This window comes from Chelonoidis abingdonii, chromosome 15 (genome assembly GCF_003597395.2).
Source record: "Chelonoidis abingdonii isolate Lonesome George chromosome 15, CheloAbing_2.0, whole genome shotgun sequence".
Taxonomy (NCBI): domain Eukaryota; kingdom Metazoa; phylum Chordata; order Testudines; family Testudinidae; genus Chelonoidis; species Chelonoidis abingdonii.
Genome location: NC_133783.1, coordinates 33,967,898 through 33,987,299, shown reverse-complemented (window position 1 = coordinate 33,987,299; position 19,402 = coordinate 33,967,898). Strand labels below are relative to the sequence as shown.

Sequence of the window (19,402 nt, the reverse complement as noted above, 5' to 3'; positions counted from 1 at the left end):
AGTGGCAGTCTTTCTGTTTATCTGCTTCTTGGAAAATGCCCACCAATGTAGTTCTGCAAATGGTGTAATATCTTTTCAAATGGTAAGCTCAGCATATGACCGCTTCCAGTGCATTTATGACTTCACCAGTGACTGGCTCATCTTTTCAAGCACCTGCCGGCGGGTCTCGAACCAGTTCTCCTGCAGCAGAGATTGCCCTGGGCCCCAACCCTGCCAGCTGGCTGGACCAAGCAACCCTAGCCCAAATTGCTGCATTGTGAAAATTCCAATTAACAGTACTGACAGATCACTTTAAGAGTTTCAAACAATCAACCAACTTCATGTATTGCCACGTGATCCCACACTGATTCAACCTCATCAAATTGCTTCATCCGTTCTGTGATACTGCAGTTGTCTATTGTACACAAAAGGTCACAGAGTAGAATGTACACTGGATGTGTGTGATTGGTATTGCAAGTCCTCTACCCTTTGGGAAATGACTTCAAACAGCTTAATATGCTTTTAAAAAAAGACATCAATTATGTTATGTATTGTAACTATGTGCGTGCTATTTGCAGATGGATTCCAGTATTTCTGGCTGGATCGTGACATCTTAACCAGTGCCTCATAACTCTCTTTATAACAAAGCTGATAATACCACTGAACTGCTTCTTTTTTTGCCGATGGCAAATCAGCCTAAAGCTCCCCTTTCATTTACAGTAATCTGTAACATTATAAAAAAAAAAAATCAGTATAGTGTTCTGTTAATGCTCAAAACATACCTGTCAGTCGAGGGCTATGATTTATTTTTGTCAGGGCTGCACGTTGACATGCTCTGTTAAAGTATAATTCAACTTTTTTTTTTTTCTTGAATCTATACCTACATAATTGTTCTATGTTTGTCATGTTTGGTACTATTGTATTTGTAGAGGAAAGGGCGATGCCCAACATGACCCATTTCCAATGACAATGTATTATCAAAATTTCCAGAAACTGGAGGAGCTGGGTGCTGGGGAAAGGGGCTGGCGGGGTGGCAAGTCACAGACCCCACCCCATGCCACTGAGGTTAACACCAGTGAAATTATGATTCTGTAGATTTTTATGAATCAAACAATACCTTCTTTATCTTTCTATTATTTATTTGGTCATGGAAGTACACATGCTCCCAGACTGTTAGAGGGGCAGCACAATCTCACACTACCTCTTAAATAAATGCTTATTTAATTCCCTCGCTGTGGTCACAAAAACAAACATCTTTGAGCTCCCCTGTCTCTTTGGTCTTACAAATTCTTATTTACTGCTCACGCAATTCTGAGAACTGGCCACCTGTAACGTGATGTAAACCACACAAACAGTGCATGAATGTTCTGTGCTAGAAGACAACAGGCCAGTCCTCTTCAGTCTGCATGGTGGGGTAGCACGGGAAATGTACTACAGCTGGATGCTACAGCAATGCATTTTTGAAAAACAAAACTACTGCTTATAATGACCATAGCTGAATGAATGTTAGCTAAACAGCTGCATCTATTTAATCTAAAGAACAATTCCCAGAGGAACAAACTAGAAATCATTTTTTTTCCCCCAGAGAAGAAGTGCTCTAAGAGCCTGACTTTATATATATATTTTTTTTGAGGGGTGGGGGGGGGGAAGAGGAAGGAATCCCACCTTTTCTAAGTGTAAATCACTTATAGCTCAGATAGTCTGATACAGGATCTAAAATTGTTTTATCTGCTTGCTTTCTGTGCTGCCATCACCTTCCCTGTGCTTTACAAGTGACTACAGTACTGTAAGAACTACTAGGGCTTAAACATCAATGCTTATACACTCTAGCAGTTAGATCCATTGGTAAAAATATATTTGAGATAAAGGTGGCGGGGAGAGGAGGAAAATGTGGTAACTGTTTTAAGGTTCTGCATCCTTTGACTTGCCAAGGCAAGAAATGCTTAAGCAAATTCAATAACAATCCTTCTCTGAATCCAAGGGTGTCTTTCTCTCACTTCAAAAGTCTGTTCACTCTTCCAATGAGACATAGGTCCTCTCCTAAACCAATTGTGCATAAAACTAGCCATTGCTGCTTCTCTTTTGTACCACTGTCATTCCACTAGGGGGCTTCAGACTCACAAGGTGCCACCTTGTCTCTCAATCCACCCTCTTCCAGTCAACTCTCTGAGGTTCACTCTGTTTTTCAAATTATTCACTCCTTCCTATCTAACTTGTAGGGATGAGTGGTCCGTTTTTTCCTCCTCCTCCAAGCAAAGCCCCACTCTGCTAAAAATCTAACCTTGGCACAAGGGAGATAATGTCTGAATCTTTCTCCCATCCTGCAGTGTTCATTCCAACTGGGACGCAATCTGCACTTCTGATAAAGCCTCTTAAAGTAACTCACTTTACTCTTTCCCAGCAACACTTAATTCTTGTTTTCAAGCCTTACTTCATGTATTAATACTTAACATTATTTCTTCCTTCCCAACTTTAGCTATACTCCCTTCACAAACCAACAAAACTGATCCCTCAATTCCAGTAAAACAGTGTGCTTCTGGGTCCCTGGTGGACTTCTTAAAGGTACCCCCTTCCCCAGGTCAGAGTTATGGTGATGTGGTAGTCGTCTCTCACCTGGATTTGGGAGGTTTAACTCTTGTCTCCACCTTGAAGAGTAGAATTTTTATGTTAATGTATCCACATTCAGTTTGAAAACTGGGTCCAGGTTGTGATTAATGCTCTCTGTATTAGGCCTGGTAAGTACCTTTGAAAATCTTATGTTGTTGTCTTATTTAGGGTGTTAATATTATTAACTTGAATAATATGGGTTTTAGGCTCACCAATTTGTTTGATCAGAAGATAAAAGTTCTTGTCCTGAATCAGGCTCCAGGGAATTTACAAAGGACCCTCGAGGGTATGACAGGAAGCTCTCACTGAGACTGATCGCTGCCGAAAAGCAGTCACAGGAAATCAGGTTCCTGTGCTCTTAAGAGTGAGTGAGTAAGACACAATCTTGCTCTTTGACTCTCTGTAACTTTAAAACTTTACTTATGCCTCAGGTGAGAATCTCAGGGATCTAAAGATGCTTGGAATCCCTGAAAATTCCTGTCACACACTGCATGACTCTCCTAACTGACTTGTCAGTCTGTTGCCTGATTCCGGGTATTAATATTAATTTGGATAATATGGGTTTTAGGCTTGCCAATTTGTTTGATCAGAAGATAAAAGTTCTTGTCCCAAACCAGGCTCCATGGAATTCACGAATGACCCTTGAGGGTATGACACTCACACTGGAAGCTTACAGTGAGACAGATATAGCCGTACAGACTTTATTAAAATAAATGAAGCAGTAATTAAATGGCAAAATCATCAGAGTTACAAAGTTACAATTATATTACTGATATTTAAAAGATACATAAGCCGAACTTGCATTAATATAAATCTATAAACCTATTGCAATAAACCAAACATTTAAACTATAAGAAAACTATATATATATATATATACACACACACTTCTACCTATAACACTATAAAAAATCTTACCGCGTTATAGGTGAAATCGTGTTATACTGAACTTGCTTTGATCAACCGCAGTGCGCAGCCCCGCCCCCCCGAAGCACTGCTTTACCACGTTATATCCAAATTTGTGTTATATCAGTTGGTGTTATATCGAGGTAGTGGGGGGTGTGTGTGTGTGTTTTGGTGTGTGTTGTGTAAGTTTCATCTGAAGGCCCTAGAACTGTAAACAAAGCTTACATGCACTGCTCCAGCTAAGGAGATATTCACAGGAGAAGAAGAGGCTAAAAAGTAAATGCCTGCTCCAAAGAAGCATCCAAGTCCCAATGCATGCATACAACACAGATACCTGCAGCAGAAAATGAACGTACGAAAACATTATGGGAGAAAGAGTAAGACATAACCCATGCAAAGGGCTCAGGACTGAAACAGATCAAGAATCTCCCAGAAAGTAAACAATCAACCGCAGTAGATAAGACATCAGCAGCGGTCAAGAGACATGGAAGAGCTGACAGCACTGGACCAGACATGATCACACTACATGCTAAGAAACTAACAGTGCAGAATGCTAGCACACAGATGACCTCTGCTAGCCGCAGCTCCAACAAAACTGGTAACACAAGGAAGGAAGTGCTTGATGCATGAAGACCCTGAAAGGAACAGACGTCCACTACCGACAATAACCTGCCTTCCACAACATGAAGTCATAGGCACATAGCCGCAGATAACAGGAATAGGCCAGTTAAAACGAGAAGCTCAAAAGGGCAAATTGGAACAACACAAAGTCAAAACACTTGTCTCATTAGATGAGAGCAGCGCCCAGACTCAAGGGTCTAACAGACCAATTGAGCATTACATCCTGGATTGACTAAGGAAGGCCTACAGACCAATCTGCCCAGGACTGCGAAGTCTGGGCTATAACGAATGTCACAGTGAATAAGAGGCGTTCTCAAGACTCAAAATGGGCTAGTGGAAGACAAAATGGAAGTCAACTCAAGGAGCTTGCACAGTGCATCAAGTGCGGCATATACCAGGTGATGCACTGTGCCCGCTGCTGTCTGCATCGGCTTAAACCCCACAAGCCAGATAATATTAAGATGGATATCGGTACATAGTTTCAATGATGGACTACATCAGCCAACTCCTCTACATGGATAATAAAGCTGTAGCTAGAATGAAACATGACATCGACTGCTAATCACGAAACGCGGATGCTAAGTTGTAGGATATCGGGATGTCATCGGTCTGGAAGCGTGGCCGATGTAGTGATATAGAGGGAAGGTAGTTCAAGACTGCTGGGTGGAACACAGCAGGACACAAAGAAGACATACGACCAAGTACAAGTACATTGGTCACCACAGTCACTATGGAAACCAACGATGAGGCATAGAAGACGGAAACATCCAAGTATGCTACCAAATGGATAAGAAGGGTCATTGAAGAGGCAGCTCAGTGGGAAGAAAATCAGCAATACAACTGGAACGCCTGCGGTCATTACAGATAGCGCTGCCGGTCATAGCAGCCTGGCCAAAGAGACATTGGCGCTGAGTGAAAACCCGGAATCGTCACAATGACGTGAGGTGTCACCAAGTCAACACCAAATATCCAGTGGAAAGAAGGCGGGCGGGTCTGGTGAGTCGGCCAAAGCCTGTCTGGAACGAAACACCGGACCTCAGGAGTAAGTCTAGTAAGATGGCCCAAAGATGAGCTGTCTGAAAGAATGCTGAAGGCAGCAGCAGACATGGAGGAAACCAAGCAGAAGAAGTGCATGGCAAAGACAAACACTCATGGATGTTACCAATCGCAATAGCTGAGGTGGCTGCATTGGAAATCCTACATGGCTGGAACGAGCGACTAAGACAGCAGAGGCACTGACATCATGCGCACAGAAAGGCACTTTGAGCCAGATCCATTGAAGCAGGGTACACACTAAGAGAGGACCCTAGTGAGACGGTGCAGAGAGCCTCAGAGAACATGTCCAACAATAGTGGCAGGATGTAAGATGCAGCAAGAACAGCATACCAACGGCACAACAAGTGCTGCATTGTGTAAGGACATCTGCACAGCGTTATGGGCCTAGACATCAAGACAAGAGGAAGATTCACAGAAGGTTGTGAGAATGTGAGGCTAAGATTACTGTGGGATTCAGATCCAGGACGACGGGCGAATGCCATCAATCCAAACATCGTGTAATAAGAAAGAGCGAAGACAGCTGTGGTGATAATATACAGTGCAAGTGACAGCAACATCAGCAGAATGAATAAGAAGCTGGCGAATCACTCAGGGCTGATAAGAGGAATAGAGAAGATTGGAAAGTGGAGCCAAAGTGGTCCTAGTGGTGTTAGAACGCAACTGGGCTGTGACTCTAAAGCTGGTGCGTTGTACTCCAACAGATCCCATACAGGAACAACATCAGAGTCTCTGTACAGAAAGTAGTCAGGCAGGAAGCTAAGACTGCGAAACCTCTCAAACTCCCAGGCCTCTGGTAGAGGACCCGAGGTTGAGGAAGACACATACCACCCATAGGGGTGAGAGGGGAATTTTTTTTTTTTTATATAAATAAAATATGCAAGCAAGCAGGTTAATCCTATAGGCTGCAATGCTAAGGGCCAGTTCTTTCTCCTTCCCTTTAGAGTTGTGGATAGCAGGATGCCATGGTGAGTTGCTTCTTACTTTTAGAATGGTTAATACTAGGAGACTGCCTTAATTTATAAAGATATTTGTTTCCATTTCTGTCAGTTCTGCACTTTGTGAAAAGCAGGGATACAAAGGCCTTGGCTACACTGGTGCTTTTCAGCGCTGCAACTTTCTTGCTCAGGGGTGTGAAAAAACACACCCATGAGCACAGCAAGTTACAGCGCTGCAAAGTGCCAATGTAAACAGTGCCCCAGCACTGGGAGCACGGCTCCCAGCACTGCAAGCTAATCCCCACAGGGAGGTGGAGTACGTGCAGTGCTGGGAGACCTCTCTCCGAGCACTGGTGCAGCGACCACACTCGAAACTCCAAAGCGCTACCGCGGGAGCGCTCCTATGGCAACACTTTGGAGTTTTGAGTGTAGCCAAGCCCAAAGTAAGAGGGGTGCATGTACACTCAGTTGGCAAAACTTAGCTATAAACATTGTCAGCATGCTCTTTCTGAGTCTTGGTGGGAATGGGAATGGAAAGTTTCCCCTCCCTCCCCCTTCCCACTTCTTGTTCAATAGATGGCACTGATCACCCTAAATTTGCATAGTTTTAGCTGAATAACTTTTAGAAACTTGACTTGTGCCAGATCCTTAAATAAGAAACACAAATATGAATTCCCAACTCTTGATTTCAAAGAAGGAAGCTTTGTTCTGAATAATATGCTACCATAAATATCCTGTCTTTCTGATGCAGTACCACTTTGAATTTGACCCTGAACTTAGTGTGCGCTCCCTAATGTTATAAAGTAACACTTCTTAAGCAGGCTGGAGGAAAAGTGTTATACCAAGGCAAGAAAAGTCCAAGTTAAAAGTCACTTCAGAGTAGCCTAAAAATTCAATAACCATTCTAGTAATCTCTTGTCTTCCAAATTTAGTGATGGTATCAAAACCATGTTTCTGAACAGTCTGAAGTCAGTAACTAATACCTTGAGTTAGGTTAGTAGAAAATATTTTCAGAAGGTAGTCATGCTGTTACTGGAGCTCATTTGGTACATATATCATAGTGTGCTATCGAGCATAGGTTATCAGACAGATGTTTGCAATCTTTCCACTGTTTCCCTGCCTCTGAGTCACTCACTTGTGGTCCACAAAGCCCTACTCTTTACGCTATCCTCTTTAACCTCCACATGAAGTTATTAGGTGAAGGGAAGTGTATGTCTATGCTGCAGTGTAAGCCTGAGCCCAGGCTTGAGTCTAAACCACCCTTCAGTTCTATATACATATCTTTGGATTGGGCTAAGGTCCTAGGACACTGCAGGGCTGGAGGGTTTGAGCCCTACTCAAGCAGGGACCCAGGGTTAGAGCCCCACAGATTTGTAGTGTAGATGCAGCCCCCCAACTTGGGTTCTTGGAGTCCACCAAAAGTATCCCACACTCCCAGAGGCCAACTTCCTTTGTCCTCTCTATCCTAAGAATCTCCAGTCAACTCCAGGGAAATGTTGCACCCTTTGGTTTGGTGCAACAGCTCAGTGAGTCAGTATTTAACCTTCCCATTGTCTTCTGAACACCAAGCTGCAAAGTCACCATCAGAGAGCCTTCTGTGTTTGCAGTGGAGACTGAATAGAAGTCCTTCGCAAAGCGTGCTGCTTCAGGAGCAAAGCCAGATTTTGGAAAATCTCTGGTGCAAAGCCAGCAAAACAGTGGACTTTAAAATACCAGGGATGACCACACTTACCAACAAATAGCGAAGAAGCCGGCAGCGTTGCAAATTTACCAGACCGGAGACCAGTGCAGGGAGTGGATTCAGCAGCTCACAAGAGAGTATTGGAAAACCAGGGACCAGAACCATACTTTGGGCACTGACATGACATCATGCCCAATTTATGATGAGTTTGAGAGGGTGCCAGGCACTGCGCTGACCACCAAGCCAATGGTGGTGCATGGTGACCGGGTCAGCCGGGATGGCACCTTGCTGGCCCCACAGTCCAGCATGGGGACAGATGAGGGTCAGCAGCAGGTGCCGAGTGAGGGCAGTGAAGTGACTCTGTTGCTGAAACCGATCCCAGAGGAGGCTTGGAGCAGTGGGAGTGCATGCTGGGATCATGCTTGGAGAAGCTGTTTGATTGCTTCCTACCCCCCGGGACGAACAGCCTGCTATGGAAGCCTATATCAGACACAGAAGGGACAGAAGATGCCCGTGAGCCTGGTAAGTTTCTGGTTCCATTTTAATGTTTAATATAGTAATGGGAGGGTTTTCTGTTCTGTGAACCAATGCAAAAGCTATTAGAAACCCAGGTTAATAATGTCTGTCTGCTAAGGGCAGGTAGTATGCCACCAGTGGCTGGGCTTTCCCACCTCCCACCATATGGAGTTCAAAATAGTGCCAGGGAAATGCAAACAGTAAAAGTGCCTTCAAAGTGAACCTCTATCTGAGAAAGCAGTTTTCATAGATATCAGGGTTGGAAGGGACCTCAGGAGGTCATCTAGTCCAACCCCCTGCTCAAAGCAGGACCAATCCCTAAATGGCCCCCCTCCAGGATTGAACGCACAACCCTGGCTTTAGCAGGCCAATGCTCAAACCACTGAGCTATCCCTCTCCCCAAGGCGTTTTCTTTAGGGATTCCTGTTTCTTAAAAACAATAGCCTTAATTGCCATGCCTGTAATCACTGAATAGTGTATTGAGCCACCTGGAAACAGTGAACTGGTGGGTGAGGTAGAAATGTGTTCCATTTACAAATCTAGACCTTTTCAGTTAAAGGTAATCATGTGGCCATGTCATTCATGTCATGCAGTCCACAAGTGACACAACCATTTGTGCCAAATTCAACTAGTATTTGAAATTTTGTCCAGACGTGTGGTGGGGCTGGTCAAGGAGAATGGCTGTGGAATTCTGTGTGTTTTGCCATGTGGAAGTTAATGAATCATCCTATTGACTCCCTCATGGATTCTGATGCAATCATGGGTGCTGATAGCTGCACATTTTTCCTGAAGCAGGAACTCCAGGTAGGAAGTCGTATTGGGGGGAAGGATGTATTTTACAGGGCCATCTCTCTAGCTGACCTGCCCATTCCACTCATGTAGTGACTGAACAGCACATCTATGTTTGAGTACTTTGCTTGCAAACACTGCAGGTTTCCCATCAGCAGCTTGGAATAACATCTTCCTTCGCCAGTTTGGCACCACAAGAACTGTTGTCCTCCAAAATGTGGAGGGTCGGAAATGATAGAAAAAGCTTTTGTAGCATGGCCACTGATGGCACCTTTGTTCTCCCCTGTGCCTCCCCAGGTAGTTCTGCAATTTTTTTTTTTAGAAAACAAAAAACAGCTTTGAATTTTTAATTTACCATTGTCTCTCTGCTTTTCACTGAGATTAATCAGGCTGTGTCCACGTGAGCTTCAGTTGTCTGGCCCATCCCCTTATCAATATACTGAAGTTTCAGTTTGAAGAAGTAGCATTTTATGTCCTTGAAATTCTACAAGGATTTTTTTGTGCTCCTGCACTGAGCTATTTGAGCAGTAACCCTCTGTGTGTTGTGTTTTTCCAGGCCCCTTGACCTCTCCTGGCTACTTCCACAGCTCACCAACACTGCAGCAGACAATGGGGTCAGTGTAACTACATTGATTGTTCCAAGAGGAAGCATTTCTGTGATGACCTGATAGTTGAAGTTCTGGACAGAGCCGCCAAGCAGGTCCAGTACCAGAGGCAGAGATTCTTGAGGCTAGAGGAGAGGCATGGCAAGAGGAAAGGCTCAAGCTTGCTGCACAGCTTGAGGACAGGGCTTCAGTGAAGGAGCAGGCACTTGCTTCACAGTTCCAGGAACAGCAGCTAAGAGAGAAGGATGGAGCTCAGCAGAAAGAACAGTTTGAGCAGCAGATATCACTAATGGCTGCAAGAGAACAGACTCTGCTGAATCACCCACATCACAGCCTCAGTCCCTTGCATGCTATCCTGTGATGCAGTCCAGAAACAACTTGAAAAACACAATGGCTAGGTGGCCCGTGCAGTTGGGCCTCATGAGTAGCTAGACAGGCAACTGCCCCATGCACTCCTCCAGACTGATCCCCTCTACTGGATACCTCCACTCTCTGGCACCAAGTGTGCAACGAACAGGGATAGAAGGGAAAGGACAATGGGGGGCAAAGGATATGCCATGGTAAGGGGTTTCTGTCTTATACCTAGCTTTGCTCTTTGAACTTGTTCATGCACATGTGTGCGTGTGTGCGTGACTGGTGTCTTGGTGTGGTAATGGCAGCTGGCCTTCCTGGCAATGGGTTAACATTGTACTTTTCGAATACATATTTATAAACGTTTTATTTTATCAAGAAAGTTTTTATTATCACTTCATACAGTGTGTATTTAAAATAATACAGGTAAACATGTGATCTGGGATAATTAAGAATTTGTATGCAAACACTGTTCCTCCGTACAATTGTCTAGATCAGGGGTCGGCAACCTATGGCAAGCATACCAAAGACAGCACGCAAGCCGATTTTTTTAATGGCATGCTGCGGGGCTGCTGACGGCCGGGACCCCGGCAGGGAGCAGCATGCCATCAAAAAATCCTGCCCAGCCCAGCCTGCTCTTCTCCGCCCCCCCGCCTACCGCTCTCTCTGGCGGGGGCAGAAGCATGCTGGGTCCTGCCCGCTGCTGCTGTAGGGTAGGCTCCGCTGGCAGCCAAGCTTCCCCCTCCCCGGCCTCTTCCCCCAGCATGCTGCGTCATGCCCCGATGGCCCTTGCGAGGGAGGGGAGAAGAGGAGCCCCAGCATCCTTGCTGCTCAGACCTGGAAGGAGGCAGAGAAGAGGCAGGAGTGGGGCCTTGGGGAAGGGAGGTGGAATCAGGGTGTGTCCCTCCAGCCCTCTGCCCTGAGTCACTCAGGGCAGGGGGCTGCGAGCACCCCCCTGATCCCAGCCCTCTGCCTTGACCCCTGCACTCCCGTCACATAGCAACCCCCTGCACCACAACCCCAACCCTGACTCTGGCACCCCCCACACATACACAGCCCCCCCACCCCATACCTTGACTCCTGCACCCCCCTTACACACCCCTATCCCTCTGCCCTGACTCCTGCACCCTCCACACGCACACCCTGCCCTGACTCCTGCACTCTCCACACATACCCAGCCACCCCCACCCCATGCCCTGACTCTCGCACCCCCCACACACGGGAGCTCCTGCACTCCCCCCCCACACACACACATTCCCACCTGCACCCCTCACACCAAATGGGAGCTGCCCAGGTAAGCACTCCACACCTAAACCTCCTGCCCCAAACCTGAGCCCGCTCCCTCATTCTAGCTCCTGGATAGACTCTGCACTCCAGCCCTCAGCCCAGTGCTCAATGCACCCCCACCCTCAGCTCAGTGCAGAGAGAGAGAGAGAGAGAGAGGAAGAGAAGGTAGGTACCCACCCTATGTGGGCCAGGACCCCAGATCAGCAGCGGGCTGAGCAGGGCCGGTGGTTGGGACCCCAACTGGCAAGGGGCTGGCAGCCAGAACACCAGACTGGCAGCAAGCTAAGTGGGGCTGGCAGCCAGGACCCTGGCTGGCAGGAGCCAATGGACGGAACCCCAGATGGGCAGCGGGCCCCGCTCAGCCCACCTCCGGTCTGGGGTTCTGGCTGCCGGCCCCTTGCCAGCTGGGGTCCCAGCCACAGGCCCCGCTGCCAGCCTACGTAAACAGAACCCCAGGCCAGCAGCGGGCTGAGCAGGCCGGCGGCGTAAGATCAGCATATTAATTTAATTTTAAATGAAGCTTCTTAAACCTTTTGAAAACCTTGTTTACTTTACATACAAGGGTAGTTTAGTTATATAATATATAGACTTATAGAGAGAGATCTTCTAGAAAAATGTTAAAATGTATTACCGGCACATGAAACCTTAAATTAAAGTGAATAAATAAAGACTTGGCACAGCACTTCTGAAAGGTTGCCGACCCCTGGTCTAGATCAATCCATACTGTGAATTGATCCTCCCCTTCTACCCTCATTTAACAAGTGGCCATGTCATTCATAAGCACGTTGCGTGGCAATCACCCCCTCCTCACACACAATCAACGAGCCCCATCCCCACCCAAGCACATTCATAAAGGTACTGTTCTCCTCCTTCCACTGGGCCTTTGAGGTTTATGTATTTGTGCTCCTTGAGGGGGGCAAACTATGTGCATGTGAGTCCCATCAGTGGCCTCAGCACAATGCGGGAACCCCATTCTCTCAAAAGCCAGCAATTACTTCAGGAATATATTTTATGCCTGCCACCTGTGCTTAAACCATATGCCTGATTGCCTTAGAAACCTCTGCCGTTGCTTTACCACCTGTAGCAGTCTAGGATAGTCAGCTTCCAGGCAGTTATGGTAACTCACTTCTGGATTAATCGCTGTCGCCATTCATGTCAGGGTGAGCTGCTCACAAAGCTCCAGAAATGTAGCTTTCTTCATGCCTTGTTCTGGATCCATTGCTGGTCATCCCAGGTATGCATGACTATGTGATCCCACAAGTCTGTGCTACTCCAGAAGCACCAGCCTACATCAGAGGTGTCAACAGCTATATTGACTGTCATGAGAAGCATCAGCCAGTTCAAGTCTGCCATGTCTGTGGTGGTGTCGTCCATAAGCTCTGTCAGGTGCCTTTTGTGGATCAGAAAACACCACCAAAATGTCCATCAGTCTCTCACAGAAGCTCTGCCTGTTTCCTGACACAGGAATGAAAGCCCAAGCAAGAAGAATTCTTCCAAAGGTGTCTCCGCCATGGTGCTGGTGCTGGCTCTGGTAGCTGGGAGTGGTTAGATGCAGCAGCCTGCTTCCTTTCTTCTGGAGAATGTGACAATGGATCCAAATATCTCTGGTTTCAGTGTTAAATTCTAGTTAGCCTCTCTGCCACAAAATGGGAAGGATAGAAAGAAGGTGACATTTTATTGGCTGCCTGCAGGGAAGATACTATTTTTGAATTGGTCTTGTTTTAAAGAATTAATGCTACATTTAAGTGCAGCATAAATCTTCAATGGAAATAACTAGCAACAGACTTTGTCCCTGTAAAAAGCTATTCTATTTAACAACAAACCTGATCTGCTGAGCATGGCAAATCCAAAGTAAACATCTGTTGGAGAGCAAGGGCAAAGAATCTTTGTGGCCCACGAGAGCCAATTTTTAGTGTTTTTAAAGCTGTATCGTAGCCCGAAGAATTATTCTGTTGCTAATCTGCATTAGCTTTCCTACGTAGCCACAGCTGAGAGATCGATTTAGCTATGAGTTATCAGAAGGATTCCTACTTCCTTAATCTTAAGCATAAAGTATGAGGGGGCAGATAGGAGTGGAATAATACCCCACCCATTATATGACCTTTCCTGTCAGTAATCGTAAAACAGTACCCCACATGTTCTTGGCTAGCTATTCTAAATGGAAACAAGACTATCACAAAGCAACTGTTGCCAAAACACGGGATTGTTTTATCTGTGGAGCAGGCTGATTACCAAAATAACTTTTGTATTAACAGAAGTATTCTTCTTTCAAATAGTCATTAATAAATGAAGTGCAAAAAGGTAAACTTAGACTTTTTGATTGGATATCTTCACAAGCCTGAAAATGTGTATTGTAATGCCTCTTACAAATGCTAGGTGGTGTAAGAGTAGCATGTATAATATTAGGAAAAAATGAGCAAACACTTGTGTTCAGACATCATAGATACTGAGTTTTCATATTTATAGAAACAAGAAGTTTTTAATCAAAATCCATCTGTAACAAATATTCAGGATTTAATAAAAGCAGCAAAGAGTCCTGTGGCACCTTATAGACTAACAGATGTATTGGAGCATGAGCTTTTGTGGGTGAATACCCACTTCGTTGGATGCATGTAGATTTAATGTTATGCTTCATGTATACAGAATAGCTTCTAAAAGTTCTAATACTTGCATTCAATATCTCACATTCTGTGGCTGCAGAATGTGTCCGAAAATTTAATCCTTGTTGCAGAAATATGCTGCAGAATCTAGAGGTAGACTTTTCAAAGACAGAAATTGGATTTAAGTGTTCTTACATATTTTACCTCTGTCAAGGTCCCCTGTACCTTTTTAAAAAAAAGAAACTTCTAGCACATGTGAATCAGAAGGTTCTTCAAAATATGAACACTGTAAACTAATGCAGTGATGCCTATAAACTCTGAAACTGCTGGTGGTGGTTATAGTTGGGTCTTAGCCCTGAAACTCTGACGCTTTAAATGTCAATGCTATTTGACAACTGAACATTTTTAGAGAAACACCTAGCTAATTATGCCCATCCTCCATTGCCTTTCTTCCCTCTCATTCCCACGATCATATACTGGCTCCCATGCCTTCCAATGTGTTAAAAAGCCCCTACATAGCTGATGAAACCTCCACCTTCCCCCAGTGGTTCTGAATTATCAGTAAAAATCTGCAAGATAATGACAACTTTACAGCAGAGCAAAATTCAGCTTAATAACAAGAAACAGTTTACTGACATTGACTTCCATATTAAACTTAAACCATCAATTTTCTTAATTTACCAGAAGCTACAGCACAATATAGCAGTGCCACAGAAACAAAGATTGGCTGTCTTTCTAAAATATGCCCTAGCTCAACCAAAAGTAATGGGCTTGATGAAGGAACTGAAACAAAATTCTATGGCCTGTGTTTTATAGGAGGTCAGACTAGATAATATAATTAAAAAAAAAAAAAAGGCCGTTCTGGTCTTAAAATCTGTGAAACTAGGGTTCCACCACAAAAATTAAATCAACTTGCAGCCAAATATAGGAGGGTGAATCAAAAGGTTTGATATTTGGAACACTCTTGTGGTTATAAGAGTATTTCTTTGAGCATCTTCATGATATCAGAATTACATGTGTTGGTTTTTAACTCTGACTGTAAGTGCTTCTTTCTTACATGACTGTAAGATTAGTTGAGAATACACTTTTCTAGAGGAAAAACATTAACACAGTCTTCTTTGTCTGCAGAAAGCTGTAACGAACTGCACTGCATCACCAAGTAATGTTAATGAAGTTGAAAAACAATTGAAAGATGTAAGTTTCCTTGATAACATTCTAAATGTATACTTACAATAGTGAATGTCTCCATGCATGACAATGTAAACAAAAATAGCACACTTGAAAGGGAAATTGAAAGACCTATTTCTATCTGAAAATATTAGACCCATAATTGTTAAAAGTAACCCTTAAGGTTATTATAACTGCAAGGCATAAGAACAGTGTGCTATTTTTGCAGTTTTACTTTGTGCCTTTGGCAACGTTATGTGAATAGTCAGCTTCACTAGTTTTGTGGTGCAATTGCATTTCAGGTTTCCTGTACTGTTAGGATGCCACGGCTCACGTTTTCTTTCCAGACCTTGTCATTGGTTACTTGCCAGTAAGAGACGCACCAAAGCTGAGAACAAAGAGGCAGTAGGCCACCAGGAGCAGAAAGGAAAAAACAGGGAGCCTGAGCACTTTTAGTGTTGATTTCAGGCTTGCCCAAAATACATCAATAGAGGAGTAGAACAAACCCTTGCAAAATTTGTGTCTTTATTTAAATAAAGAAATACAGGCATATAAGGGTACCCATCAGAAAATAGCTCTGAGCCCATTTAAAGAAAAATCAAGTTAATAGTGATCCTTTACAAAGGAACTAAGAAAATCATTGCCTTCTCGGAATGCAAAGACAAACTTGCTAAAAACTTATGAGATCTTCTGATGGGTCCTTGGAAGCATTCCATCCTGGAATGTTACACATTATCGAGGCTGGTGAGGAGTGGAAGCATCTTCAGATACTATGTTTTGACTTTTATTTAAAGTGTTTTGTTCAGAGATGGTTAGGGCAGCGAAAACCTAATCTGTTGGGTTTTTTCACTCCCTTCCCATGAATAAAATGGAGGTAAGTTTATACCCTTCTCACCCCCTAAAAAAGTACTGTGCTATTGCTACTTTCTAAAACAGCAAAATAGATGTGGTACCATGTCTATTAAGACTTCATTTGGCTTTTCCAAACTATACTAGAGTTAAAACATTTAATCTTTCCCAGGATGTCTTGTCTGAGATCTTCGAGTTAGTAGGGGTGTGCACACCCTTGTAACTATTTTTACAATCTTTACATATTGAAATAACGTCACGCACACATTAAACTTCACCTTTTAACATTTAATATGCATTGTTATGAGCTGCACTATAAAATAAGCAACCCTTGGCTGATCTTGACAGGGAAACTCATCTGTACTGGCTATAGCAGTTTACTGTAGCTATCTTAATCTTGGAACATTGCATCACCTATTTAAATTTGTTTGGAGAACTTTGTATATAGCTCTCTTCACAGTATTGCCAACTAGCAGCTGATCGGTATAAGCTTAGGACCTAGACAACTGAGTTGTGTTAAGACAACACACACTTCTAAATATTATGTTAGTTAAATTCTGTGATCTCCCACCTTCATGCAGCCAGTGGCTTGTGCTCCCCATTGCCATGCTGGAGCCTCTACATTTATCTGACAAATAAAATATGCAGGATTTTAAAATATTGTGCAGAGAATTTTTATTTTTTGGAGCAGAATTTTTAATGTTTTGGCACTGAATTCCCTCAGGAGTATTACAAATGTTGGTCTCAATATTGGCAAACCAGCTTCTATGGGAGATAATTATGTAAGTGAAGAAAATATTCTTTATGGCAGGGGAGATGTGCATGTAGGAAAACTTGAATCCTGTAGTTTCAGTACTCTTGTTCTTCATCTCATATTGCAATATTTACAGTACAAACTTTTCACTTAAAGAAACTAGTAAATGGGAGATGTTGCACATCAATATTTAGTGCATTAAAAAGCAAATACAATTTTCATTAAACCCATATTGTTAAATCTATTAGAGAGAGGTGACACCTTGAAGATTGGATATGTTGGTATATATGGATCATTTGATGTAACCTGATAACATGAAATGTTTTGGGGATCTCAGTTTACATAGTTAAATCTGTGAGTAGCCTTCTGCTATTAGCATGAGTTTTAAAATATGCTCATCTTTTAATTTACTACTAATTTTTCATTTGTATCCTCCTCCACAAGGAAAATACTTCCTGAATGTTTGGGGACTATTTAAACAAGGTGCTTTTTATATATTACAGCTTGAAAAATCCAGGGTTCTCATTTTTGCAGACTTTTTAAAGTGAAACATTGTTTCAAAAATGGCTCGACATAAACTTCAGCTTTGGTTTATTCTGCACTCAGGGACCATTATTTAAATCAATCTTTCCAAAAAGTATTAGTTAATAGTTCTTTCATTTTAAATTAACTCCTTAGTCCTGGCTTTAAGGAACCTTTTCTACTCCAAGAGAGAAATTGATCTGTACTAGCACACCCAGTACAGATGTAGATAAATTCAAACTGTTGCACTGAAAAACTACAATCTGACATTAAGATCTTCAACAAACTCACTTAACCTTTTCCATATGAGAGACAGCAGAAATGTAATATAAAATTGAAATTACTCAATGCAGAAAAGTTACTACATCTTGCAGACTAGAAATTAACTAGCTTTCCTTGGCTGTATTTTTGAGTATTGGAAAGAAAATGGGAGGATAATGTTCTAAAAATGTGACTAATACCGTTTTTCCCCTTGCATGAAGGCTCTGGAGAAAAACCAGCAGTGGCTGTTATATGACCAGCAGCGAGAGGCATATGTCATGGGACTGTTGGCAAGGATCTTTGAACTTGAGCAGCAATTAGAAACAGTTAACCAACAGCAGGCAAAAGAGGCCACTGCAGAAGGTATTAATCTAAACTTTCCTTCAAAAGTGGACAAAAATCATGAGTTTTATTGTTTGCAGTGTTGCTATAGCAGTATGGTCCCAGAATACGAGACACACAACGTGGTGAAGGAATATCTTTTATTGGACCAACTTCTGTTGGTGAAAGAGACAAGATTCAAGTGCCACAGAGCTCCTCTTACCAGCCCTGAAGAAGAGCCCTGTTGCGCTTGAAAGCTTGTCTTTCACCAACAGAACTGGGTCTAATCAAAGATTTTACCTTCTCTTAAGTTATATTATGACATTTGATAGAATAAATCTGAGAACTGACACAAGAAAATCCCTCATTTAATGATAGAATTTAAGCATTTCCTAATCATTTCAGTTCCTTCTTGCTGAAAGATGAGGAAAAAGATTGTACTTAGCAATGAACTCTTGTAAGTCTGGTATCTAGCTACACTCAAAAATGAATGCTCCGAATTTCTTTCTATTCAGTCTGCTACAATGTGTGCCAAGAAAACTTTTATTGCTCAAGGGTAAACTTGCCATAAAAAGTCAGCGATCAGACTTTAGGTGGACTTTTTCTTCACATTAACTTGTTATCCTTTTTGTTTGCATAAGTAGTACTCTTAAGTAAACATCATTATGCCACCTATCCTGCACATTACACTCCTAACCAGTGTTGCAAATTCATTAGTCATTGCCTAGGTATGGATTTATTTTTCCAAAATACACATTGTAAAAGATGACTCATAGGAAGTGTTTGCAGATCGAAGACCTAACAATTTTTACAGCACAAAAAATTCTGTAAAATGGTGTTGACCATCTCTCGTTCACCCGCAGTTGCATCATCTGAACCTCTAAAAATCTAGGGTGGACCATGCCTCAAACATAGATGCAAACCAAGGTTTTAGCCAATGTACAAGATACTTGATGATTTGTGACACCGAATCATATGCCACTTCTGCTAGCGACCAAGTCAGACACTTTTGACCTAACCTGTCACAGGAGTGAAACTGTGCCAAATACGTAGCCCACTGAATGGATTTTTTTGCCTGCATGGTGTATTTAGAATCTGCAGGGGTTCAGGAAGTTTCTAGACCTCATTGTTGCAAAGAAAAAACTGAAACTATGAACCCAGTTTAACTGTTGTATTGCTTTCTCCAACTTTGCAGGCAGCTTGAAACAAGGGAGGTATGATGTCAACTTTCCTTTATTTTCTCTCCAATTAAGCTCCCTGAGATGTTGACTCTAAAGTATTAACTTTTTAAATATCAAAAAGCTATTTCATTGTTTTTTGTGGATGGAATGAGGAAGTTTGGTAAAACCCGTGGGGCGGGGAATTGGGAAATGCTGGAGGAAAGAAAGGAGTGAGGACTCCAACATGGGGTAGGGAAAGAAATAAAGAAGAAAAATAATGCTGTTCCTCAAGGAGAATAATCTTCCCAATAAATGATGCTAAAGTACTGAATCAAGGATGCCACACTTCACCTATTGATCTTTGTGCAAACATCTACTGCCATCACTTGGAAATCTACTGTGATTGTGTAGTCATAAACAATCCCCTTCCCCCTAG

General features: G+C 43.0%; 1 protein-coding gene across 1 annotated transcript in view; it reads left to right on the top strand.

Moving 5' to 3' along the window:
- The window catches only part of CEP55 (centrosomal protein 55), a 37,319-nt gene that overhangs the window by 6,250 nt on the left and 11,667 nt on the right, over positions 1-19,402 (top strand). The window contains exons 4-5 of the mRNA XM_032793128.2: positions 15,061-15,126; positions 17,707-17,848. Coding sequence (XP_032649019.1) covers positions 15,061-15,126; positions 17,707-17,848 — 208 coding nt within the window. The remainder of the gene's footprint in view (positions 1-15,060; positions 15,127-17,706; positions 17,849-19,402) is intronic.